Source organism: Mobula birostris, chromosome 23 (genome assembly GCF_030028105.1).
Source record: "Mobula birostris isolate sMobBir1 chromosome 23, sMobBir1.hap1, whole genome shotgun sequence".
NCBI classification, from domain to species: domain Eukaryota; kingdom Metazoa; phylum Chordata; class Chondrichthyes; order Myliobatiformes; family Myliobatidae; genus Mobula; species Mobula birostris.
This window is the reverse complement of record NC_092392.1, coordinates 63,262,483-63,273,835: the sequence shown is the minus strand read 5'-3', so window position 1 is coordinate 63,273,835 and position 11,353 is coordinate 63,262,483. Positions and strand designations below refer to the sequence as shown.

Below are 11,353 nucleotides of genomic sequence, written 5' to 3'. Positions count from 1 at the left end.
ACAGAGTGACCGCCCCCACCCCGACTGTTCACATCTCCTGTCTGACAGAGTGACCCCCCCCACCCTGACTGTTCACCTCTCCTGTCTGATTGTGACCACCCGAATGTTCACATCTCCTGACGGACAGAGTGACCCCCACCCCGACTGTTCACATCTGCTGTCTGACAGAGTGACCCCTCGACCCCGACTGTTCACATCTCCAGTCTGACAGAGTGACCCCACCCTGACTGTTCACATCTCCTGTCTGACAGAGTGACCCCCACCCCGACTGTTCACATCTCCTGTCTGACAGAGTGACCCCCCCATCCCAAGTGTTCACATCTCCTGTCTGACAGAGTGACCGCCCCCACCCCGACTGTTCACATCTCCTGTCTGACAGAGTGACCCCCCCCACCCTGACTGTTCACCTCTCCTGTCTGATTGTGACCACCCGAATGTTCACATCTCCTGACGGACAGAGTGACCCCCACCCCGACTGTTCACATCTGCTGTCTGACAGAGTGACCCCTCGACCCCGACTGTTCACATCTCCTGTCTGCAGAGTGACCCCCACCCCGACTGTTCACATCTCCTGTCTGACAGAGTGATCGCCCCCACCCCGACTGTTCACATCTCCTGTCTGACAGAGTGACCCCCACCTCGACTGTTCACATCTCCTGTCTGACAGAGTGACCGCCCCCACCCCGACTGTTCACATCTCCTGTCTGTCAGAGTGACACCCCACCCCGACTGTTCACATCTCCTGTATGACAGAGTGACCCCCCCCCACCCTGACTGTTCACATCTCCTGTCTGATTGTGACCCCCCGAATGTTCACATCTCCTGACGGACAGAGTGACCCCCACCCCGACTGTTCACATCTGCTGTCTGACAGAGTGACTCCCCCACCCCGACTGTTCACATCTCCTGTCTGCAGAGTGACCCCCACCCCGACTGTTCACATCTCCTGTCTGACAGAGTGACCGCCCCCACCCCGACTGTTCACATCTGCTGTCTGTCAGAGTGACCCCCCCCACCCCGACTGTTCACATATCCTGTCTGACAGAGTGACCCCCCCCCCCCACCCCGACTGTTCTCATCTCCTGTCTGGCAGTGACCGACCCCAACTGTTCACATCTCCTGTCTGACAGAGTGACCCCCCGGACTGCTCACATCTCCTGTCTGACAGAGTGACCCCCCCCCCACCCCGACTGTTCACATCTCCTGTCTGACAGAGTGACCCCCCCACCCGACTGTTCACATCTCCTGTCTGACAGTGACCCCCCCCCACCCCGACTGTTCACATCTCCTGTCTGACAGTGACCGAGCCCAACTGTTCACATCTCCTGTCTGACAGAGTGACCCCCCCCCCACCCCGACTGTTCACATCTCCTGTCTGACAGAGTGACCCCCACCCCGACTGTTCACATCTCCTTGTCTGACAGAGTGACCCCCCGGACTGCTCACATCTCCTGTCTGACAGAGTGACCCCCCCCACCCCGACTGTTCACATCTCCTGTCTGACAGTGACCGACCCCAAATGTTCACATCCCCTGTCTGACAGGGAGACCCCCACCTCGACTGTTCACATCTCCTGTCTGACAGAGTGACTCCCCGACTGTTCACATCTCCTGTCCGACAGAGTGACCCCCACCTCGACTGTTTGCATCTCCTGTCTGACAGAGTGACCCCTCCACCCCGACTGTTTACATCTCCAGTCTGACAGAGTGACCCCACCCTGACTGTTCACATCTCCTGTCCGACAGAGTGACCCCCACCCAGAATGTTCACATCTCCTGTCTTACAGAGCGACCCCCACCCATCCCAATTGTTCACATCTCCTGTCTGACAGAGTGACCCCCACCCCGACTGTTTACATCTCCTGTCTGAGAGAGTGACCCCCCCACCCCGACTGTTCACATCTCCTGTCTGACATTGTGAACCCCCCCGACCCCGACTGTTCACATCTCCTGTCTGACAGAGTAACCCCCACCCCGACTGTTCAGATCTCCTGTCTGACAGTGCAACCTTCCCCCCCATGCAGTTACCTCGGGATCTGCGTAGAGGGGCATCTGCTTGATGTACTCCAGGTAACCGTCGTAGCTGCTGGTGTTGGGACAGATGTATGTGCCACTGGGAGAGAAGCTATAGCTGGGATCGCTTATCACCAGCTGGCTGTAGAAACCATGCAGGAGGCTGAGGAGGAGCCTTCGGTCATTTTCGTCAGTGACACGGCCCCCGTAGTTACACTCTCCTGTCAGATAGGTCAGGGCCTCAAAGGGAAACTGGCTGTTTTCGTTCAGGAAGATCTGTGGGCACATCAGCATGGAAACACATCATGACAAACGAGCTGCAGTTACAGAACACAAATGTCTCGCAGCAGCGCCCTACCCTACCTGCTCTCTTCTCTGCTCCTGGGATGGTTGGGCGTGGAGGGGGCTTCCAGATGTCAGCTGTTTTAGTGGGGATGGGATGTGCAGGATGGGGGGGAAAGGGGGTCCCTCCTGTTTCAGGGTTCCAGTTCGCCCCTGTGTTGGAAGTTTGCAATCTATCACTTAATGTGCAGAGGGTTGAGGTGCAGTGAATGCTGCACCCCAGGAGCTACTGAATTTAAACCCAGACCCCTCCCCTGCTCTTGTTGGTGCTCACCTGGCACGATCTGACAGGTTGGCTGGCTCTCTCCTACACCTTTTCCATCCATCTCTTCAGCTGGCCGACTATGGGGGTGAACATACAACACAGATGAGGGCCCCACGGGAACAGGACCACAGACCCACAATGTTGTGCTGAACCAATTCAATTAGTAATCAAACGGCCAACCAAACTAATACCTCCTCCTGTCTACACAATCAAAGCTCAGAGTACACTTATTACCAGAGTCTGTGTTCCATACAAACCCTCGAGATTCATTCATCTTCCTGCAGGCAGCCACAAAACAAGTAACACAATGGACCCCATGGAAACCCCCACACCACCAAGACCGTCAAACACCTGATGCGTGAAAAAGAAAGAAACCGTGTTAACAAATCACACACAGAACATCACCCCGAGGGTCCCCCAAAAGTGAGTCCACAGCCACAGAGCCAGTTCAGCGCTGAAGTGAGGGCAGCCAGTCCAGGAGCCTGATGCTGCAGGTCCCAACTGTGGTGTCAGTACATGGCTGAGGCGAGGGCAGCCAGTCCAGGAGCCTGATGCTGCAGGTCCCAACTGTGGTGTCAGTAGGGTTGCCAACTTTCTCACTCCCAAATTAGGGACAAAAGTAGCAGTCAAATACGGGACACTTGTGTTTACCCCGAGAAAGATTACCATGACTATGAAGCTTTGCGTGGGCACCTGTGTGTGCATGCATATACATGCCAATTTTTTTCCTACAAATCGGTTTTGGTTTAATCTTCCCAATTCTATTAAGTGAAACTACACTGTACATACATTTTTTCTACTTTATTTAGGCTGTGTATTTATCATATCATTCCTAATTTTACTATATGTTAGTGTTACTTTAGGTTTTATGTGTTATTTGGCATGATTTGGTAGGTTATTTTTTGGGTCTGGGAATGCTCAAAAATGTTTCCCATATAAATTAATGACAATTGCTTCTTCGCTTTACGCCATTTCCGCTTACGAACGGTTTCATAGGAACGCTCTACCTTAGTGGGTGAAATATGAGACAAGGGCAGTCTCGTATGGGACAAACCAATTTAGCCCAATGTACGGGATGTCCCGGCAAATACGGGACAGTTGGTAACCTTAGGTGTCAGTACAGTGCTGAGGCAAGCAAAACACAGAGTAGCAAGCTGGCCACCGGTTCATCCTCCACCCTCGGACTCGACACCTTAAACTTTTTACATGGCTCGTGCTTAAATTGGCTAAATATCAGTTTGTTTCTCGTCCTTCGGTCTGGGCCTGTCATGGTCCGGTCCATGAAGTCCGTATTCCGGTTCATGGTCCGGTTCATCGACCCTTGCTCCAGGTTTTCCTGTCTACCCTGTTTCTGTTCTTGTTGAGCTCTAATTGAGGCAGCTGATGCTCATTGGGACTGGCTGCATAAATACCTTCAGAGACCAGGACGTGGCTGCTGGATTGTTCTTGTCCTTACTCCTTGTATCCCTTCCTCTGCCTTCTGTTTCCTCGCCTGAAACCCTGCCTTGTCTTGCCGGTAACTCTTGCCTCCCCTGAAGTTCTCATCTTGCCTTGCTTTGCCAGAAGCCTTGCCTTGTCTTGCCGGCAACTCTCGCCTCACTTGAAGTTCTCGTCTCGCTTTACATTGCCTGAAGCCTTGCCTTGTCTTGCTGGTAACTCTTGCCTCGTCTCGCCTGCAGTCTTGTCCTGGAGCCACCCTGTACCTAGCTGCTTTCCAGTCCCTTGCCTCCGCCCAGGTAAGCCAGGCCGTCTTGCTGTTACCTACGGTTGGTTCTGTCCATTCCTGTCCCTTGCCTCCGTCGGGTAAGCCAGGCCGTATTGCCGTTACCTGCGGTTGTTTCTGTCCTTTCCTGTCCCTTGCCTCTGTCGGGTGGTGATCTGTGCCCTGCCCAGGAGGAGCCTCCAGCCTCCTGCCTAACCTCAAGCCTGAAGACTCCATCCTCCTGCCTAGCCTCAAGCCTGAAGACTCCAGCCTCCTGCCAAGCCTCACCTCAAGTCTCTTAGACTCCAGCCTCGTCCTGCCTGCCAGCCAAGCCTCGTCCTTACCTAGTTCTGGGGTCCGAGCCAGAGGCAAGACCCAGGTACTGGGTCCTTGTCCAGTCTCTGGCTCGGAGTCCAAGCCCGGGCTCCTAGCTCTCTTGTCCAGTCCTGTTCCAGGTTCCCGGTTTTCGTGTCCATGTCCTTGCCCTCAACCTGTATCCTAGTCCTGTCCCTAGTACTTCAGTGTCTGTGTCTTGCACTTGGGTCCGTTCCCAGCCACCACCTTATGACAGGGCCTTGCTACTTCAATCCGGCCCAAAGTCTGCTCCAGCAATGGCCATAATTATACTCTTGAGAGTCCATTTTGTCAAATCATTCGGGATAGTACAAAAACACCAGATTGTGCAGACAGTTCAAAAATCCAGCTCCCAAAGGATATTTACAGGAGGTTAATTGCAGTGATTGTAGTTGAGAAAAGTATATTTAGTAGTTTTGTTAGCTGCCTGCACCAGCACCATTTTGGTTGGACACTGTGTCCATATGCTTCCATTTCCCTCACATTTATGTACCTACAGTGCCTATAAAAGAATCCCCCCCCCCACCCCTCCAGAAACTTTCATATTTTATTGCTTTACAACATTGAATCCCAGTGGATTTAATTTGGCTTTTCTAACACTGATCAAAGGAAAAACACTCTTTCATGTCAAAATGAAACCAGATCTCTACAAAGTCATCTAAATTAATTACAAATATAAAACACAAAATAATTGATTGCATAACTATCCACCCCCTTTCAAGTCAGTGTTTAGCAGATTCACTTTTGACATCAATTATAGTCTTGAGTCTGTGTGGATAGGTCTAACAGCTTCATACATCAATTTTTGACACTGATGAAAAGTTGATCACTGCAATTTTTCCCTATTCTTCTTTACAAAACTGCTCAAGCTCTGTAGATTGCATGGGGGTAGTGAGTGAACAGCCCTTTCCAAGTCTTGCCCCAAATTCTCAATTGGATTGAGGTCTGGACTCGGACTTGGCCACTCCAGGACATTAACTTTGTTGTTTTTAAGCCATTCATATGTAGCTTTATGCTTGGAATCATTGTCTTGCTGGAAAACAAATCTTCTCCCAAGTCACAGTTCTCTTGCAGACTGCATCAGGTTTTCCTCCAGGATTTCCCTGTATTTTGCTGTATTTGCTTCACCCTCTCCCTTCACAAGCCTTCCAGGGCCTGCCGCAGTGAAGCATCCCCACAGCATGATGCAGCCACCACCATGCTTCACAGTAGGGATACACACAAAATGCTGGAGGAACTCAGCAGGCCAGGCAGCATTTATTGAAAAGAATACAGTTGACGTTTTGGGCCAAAACCCTTCAACAAGACCCTCACTAGTCCCCTTCTTGCACGGTCACTCAGTTTTTGAGCACAGCCTGCTCTAAGCAGATTTACAGCTGAGCCTTATTCTTTCCATTTCTTGATGATTGACTTAATTGTACTCCAAGGGATATTCAGTGACTTGGAAATTTTCTCATATCCATGTCCTGACTTGTAGTTTTCAAAAACCTTTTCGTGGAGTTGCTTGGAGTGTTCTTTTGTCTTCATGGTGTAGCTTTTGCCAGGATACTGACTCACCAGCAGTTGGACTTTCCAGATACAGGTGTATTTTCACTACAGTCAATTGAAACACCTTGATTGCACACAGGTCTCCAAAAACAGATCTCTATTTAACTAATTATGTGACTTCTAAAACCAATTGGCTGCACCAGTGATAATATGATATGTCATATTAAAGGTTGGGAGGATGAATACTTATGCAATCAATTATTTTGAGTTTCATATTGTGATCAGTTTAGATTACTTTGTAGACATTTGTTTTCACTTTGACACAGAAGAGTCTTTTTCTGTTGATCAGTGTGCAAAAAAAGTCAAATTAAATCCACTGTGATTCAATGTTGTAAAACAATAGAACATGAAAACTTCCAAAGGAGATGAATACCTTTTTAGATTATGAAGACACGCAGTCCTCTTTTATTGTCATTTAGTAATGCATGCATTTATAAATGATACAATATTTCCTCTGGTGTGATATCACAAAAACACAGGACAGACCAAGACTGAAAAAACTAACAAAACAACATAATTATAACATATAGTTACAACAGTGCAACAATACCATAACTTGATGAAGAAGTCCATGAGCACAGTAAAAAGTTTAAAGTCTCTCAAATGTCCCATCTCACGCAGATGGGAGAAGGAAGAAAAACTCTCCCTGCCATGCCCGACCACAGTCTGACTCTGTCATCTGAAAACTTCGAGCCTCCAGTCAGCTCTCCGACACCGAGTACTGAGCGCCATCTCTGTCCGAACGATTTGACCTCAATCTCAGTCGCCAACAGCAGGCAAAGCAGGGGATTTTGAGGCCTTCCCTCTGGAAGATTCCCGACCGCGCAGTAACAACAGCAGCGAACTGGCGTTTCAGAAATTTCTCCAGATGTTCTTCTGTGCTTTCATGTCTGACTCCATCAAATCAGAATTGTCCACGGCCCCTATTTAATGGATACGATATCTTTTTTCACCAGAGGGCTGCTCTCTCTCCTCCCGCCTACTTTTTATAGGCAATGTATCTAAATGTCCCTTAAAAGTTTCTAACTTAATTCACCCCAGGAAAGCACATTCCGGGCACTCACATATTCTTTAAACTTATCTCCTCTCATCTTAATTGCATGCCGTCTGGTATAAATATTTCAACCCTGGGAAAAAAGGTACTGTCTGCCTACTCAATTAACACCTTTCATAATCTTATAAACCTCTATACTGAATCTCCCCTCACCGTCACTCCTCCCAACCTCTCATTATATCAAATGCCCTCTAATCCAGGCAGCATCCTGGTAGACCTCTCTGCATCCTCTCCCAAGCATCAACATCCTTCCCAGAGCAGGGGTGACCAGAACCGTATGCAATACTCCAGGTGTGACCTATGGAAGTTTTAGAAGTAATAGAAGGATGCTGTTGAAGTTGCATGCCATCTTGGACAATGTCTCCCATCCACTACATAATGTACTGGGTGGGCACAGGATTACATTCAGCCAGAGACTCATTCCACCGAGATGCAACACAGAGCGTCATAGGAAGTCATTCCTGCCTGTGGCCATCAAACTTTACAACTCCTCCCTTGGAGGGTCAGACACCCTGAGCCAATAGGCTGGTCCTGGACTTATTTCCTGGCATAATTTACATGTTACTATTTAATTATTTATGGTTTTATCTCTATTTAATTATTTAAGGTGCAACTGTAACAAAAACAAATTTCTTTCAGGATCAATAAAGTATGACTATAAAGCTGCAACATAATTTCCTAACTTTTGAACTCAATGCCCCAACTAATAAAGGTAAGCATGCCATATGCCTTCTTAACTACCCTACCAGCCTCTACAGTCGCTTCCAGGGAGATATGAACTTGGGCCCCAAGATCCCTCTGCTTATCAACACCGTTAAGGGTCTTGCTCTTAACAAATTTTATTTCCTTTACAATAGCATTGGAGAGAGATAGGAACAGACAAGTTAGAAAAGCGTTTAATTGGAGTAGGGGGAATTATGAGGCTATCAGGCAGGAAATTGGAGGCTTAAATTGGAAACAGATGTTCTCAGGGAAAGGTATGGAAGAAATGTGGCAAATATTCAGGGGGTATTTTGTGAAGTTCTGCATAGGTACATTCCAATGAGACAGGGAAGTTATGGTAGGGTACAGGAACTGTGGTCTACAAAGGCTGTAATAAATCTAGTCAAGAAGAAAAGAAAAGCTTACAGAAGTTTCAGAGAGCTAGGTAATGTTAGAGATATAGAAGATTATACTGAAAAGCTTGAGCATGTAAATATTAAGAAAGAGGATGTGCTGGAGCTTTTGGAAAGCATCAAGTTGGATAAGTCGTCGGGCCCGGATGAGATGTACCCCAGGCTACTGTGGGAAGTGAGGGAGGAGATTGCTGAGCCTCTGGTGGTGATCTTTGCATCATCAATGGGGACGGGGGAGGTTCCGGAGGATTGGAGGGTTGTGGATGTTGTTCCTTTATTCAAGAAAGAGAGTAGAGATAGCCCAGGAAATTATAGACTAGTGAGTCTTACCTCAGTGGTTGGTAAGTTTATGGAGAAGATCCTGAGAGGCAGGATTTATGAACATTTGGAGAGGTATAATACGACTATAAAACTGGGCGGAGAAGTGGCAGATGGAGTTCTACCCAGATAAGTGTGAAGTGGTTCATCTTGGTAGGTCAAATATGATGGCATAATATAGTATTAATGGTAAGACTCTTGGCAGTGTGGAGGATCAGAGGAATCTTGGGTTCCGAGTCCGTAGGACACTCAAAGCAGCTGCGCAGGTTGAATCTGTGGTTAAGAAGGTGTACAGTGTATTGGCCTTCATCAATCGTAGGATTGAGTTTAAGAGCTGAGAGGTAATGTTGCAGCTATATCGGACCCTGGTCAGACCACACTTGGAGTGCTGTGCTCAGTTCTGGTCACCTTACTACAGGAAAGGATGTGGAAGCCATAGAAAGGGTGCAGAGGAGATTTACAAGGATGTTGCCTGGATTGGGGAGCATGCCTTATGAGAATAGGTTGAGTGAACTCAGCCTTTTCTCCTTGGAGTGACGGGGATGAGAGGTGACCTGATAGAGATAAGATGATGAGAGGCATTGATCGTGTGGATAGTCAGAGGCTTTTCCCCAGGGCTGAAATGGTTGCCACAAGAGGACACAGGTTTAAGGTGCTGGGGAGCAGGTACAGAGGAGATGTCAGGGGTAAGTTTTTTACTCAGAGAGTGGTGAGTGCATGGAATAGGCTGCCGGCAACAGTGGTGGAGACGGATACGATAGGGTCTTTTAAGAGACTTTTCGATAGGTACATGGAGCTTATTAAAATAGAGGGCTATAGGTAAGCCTAGTAATTTCTAAGGTAGGGACATGCTTGGCACAACTCTGTGCTGTAAGTTTTCTATGTTTCTATGTTACTCACTGGTCTATAGATTCCAGGATTATCCCTGGTTCCCTTCTTGAATAATGGAACCACATCAGCTACTCGCCAGTCCTCTGAGATCTTGCCTGTGGCTAGAGAGGACATGAAGCTATTGCCAAAGCCCCAGCAATCTCTTCTCTTGCCTCTCTCAATAATCTGGGCTACATCCTATCAGGTCCTGGGGACTTATCCACATTTATGCTGTTTAAAAGTCCCAACACTGCCTCCTCTTTACCTTGAAATGAATGAACATTGATCTCCCTACACTGCATGTCTTTCTCCTTGAGAAATACTGATGGAAGTATTCATTAGGGACCACACTCACATCCACTACATACAAGCAAATGTTCCCCCTTTACCTTGAATGGTCTTGCCCTCTCCCTAGTTATTCTCTTGATCTTGATGTATGTATAGAATGGGTCTTTGGGTCTCTTTAATCCTACTTGTCGAGGACTTTTCATGGCCCCTCTTGGGTTTCCTAATTCCATTTGAGTTCTTTTATGGCTTCTTTACAATCCTCAAGGTCTCTGTTTGATCTTAACTTCCAAGGCTTTACATACTTTTCCTTTTAATTCTTGACTAAATTCGTCACCTCCCTCAACATCCAAGGTTTGCTTACCTTGCCAACCTTGTCCTTCTTTCTGACTGGAACATACCTGTCCTGTACTCTTGCAGATGGCCTTTAAACACCTACCACATGTCAGATGTGGACTTGCCCAGAAGCATTTGTTCCCAATTAACTCTCCCTAGTTCCTGCCTAATGCCCTTGTAATTTACTTTGCTCCAGTTTAAAACTCTCATGCATGGTTCATACTTTTCCTTAGCTATAGCTATCTAAAATTTGCCATTTGTCATACAACAGAATGTGATTTCTATAGTTCAGGCTGCCCACATATAATACTAGTTTCAAACCATTCTACATCATAGGATACATAAAATAAAAACGTTTACAACGAGTTACCACTTGAGTAAAATACAAATGTATGGTTTCTGGTCTGCAAGTGTTACTTTGTATTGTGTACATTTTGTCTTAGGCAAGTTTCCTTAAGGTTGTTATAGCTGGGGGTGGTAATGGGGACAAGCTCCCACTACCCTTTATTAACTGCTCCCAATGCTGTGCATCCCAAATAGCCTCTGACAACCAGTTCCAGATCCTGGCCTTAACGTGTGGCTTAGCTACTGAGCTTGTTGGAACCATTTCTACTGACAGGAGAAGGGGCAAAGGCAGGTTACTAGCACTTTAAAACCAATTACTTCGGGCAGATGGGGCTCGTTATCTGTGGATAGCAGTTCATCTAGGAGAAGGAAAACTCTGATCTTAAACCTCCACTGCCTTGTGGCTATACCCACTCATGGAAAGGCTTTGAGAGTAAACCCCGAGGGAAAAATTCAGAGCTGGAGACCGTAAGGCCCTCATTAGTTGAGCTCAACACTGACTGGCAACTTCTGTGACGCTGCTGGTACTAAACTGTAGCAGACGTTGCTGTTCCTTTCGGTTCATCAGTTGTGTGGAGTTGGGGAGCTTGCTACATGGGCAACTACTTGCTCTCCATATCGTACTGCCCAGGCTTGCATATCTAGACAGCTAGGATGCAACATCCATGATCAGCTCTGACCAATGTAAGCCTCAAAGCTAACTTAAAACTTAGTTGTGGTCACTGTTCCATAATTGTTCACCCACTGATAGGTCGGTCATCTGACCAGGCTCATTAACCAACACCAGGTCCAGTACAGCCCCTCCTC

General features: G+C 47.5%; 1 protein-coding gene across 1 annotated transcript in view; it reads right to left on the bottom strand.

Annotated features, from left to right (window-relative positions):
• Nucleotides 1-1,279: 1,279 nt before the first annotated feature.
• LOC140186818 (dynein axonemal heavy chain 3-like) overlaps nt 1,280-11,353 on the bottom strand; it is a 428,385-nt gene continuing 418,311 nt past the window's right edge. Inside the window, 2 exon segments of the mRNA XM_072241409.1 lie at nt 1,280-1,288; nt 2,028-2,288. Coding sequence (XP_072097510.1) covers nt 1,280-1,288; nt 2,028-2,288 — 270 coding nt within the window.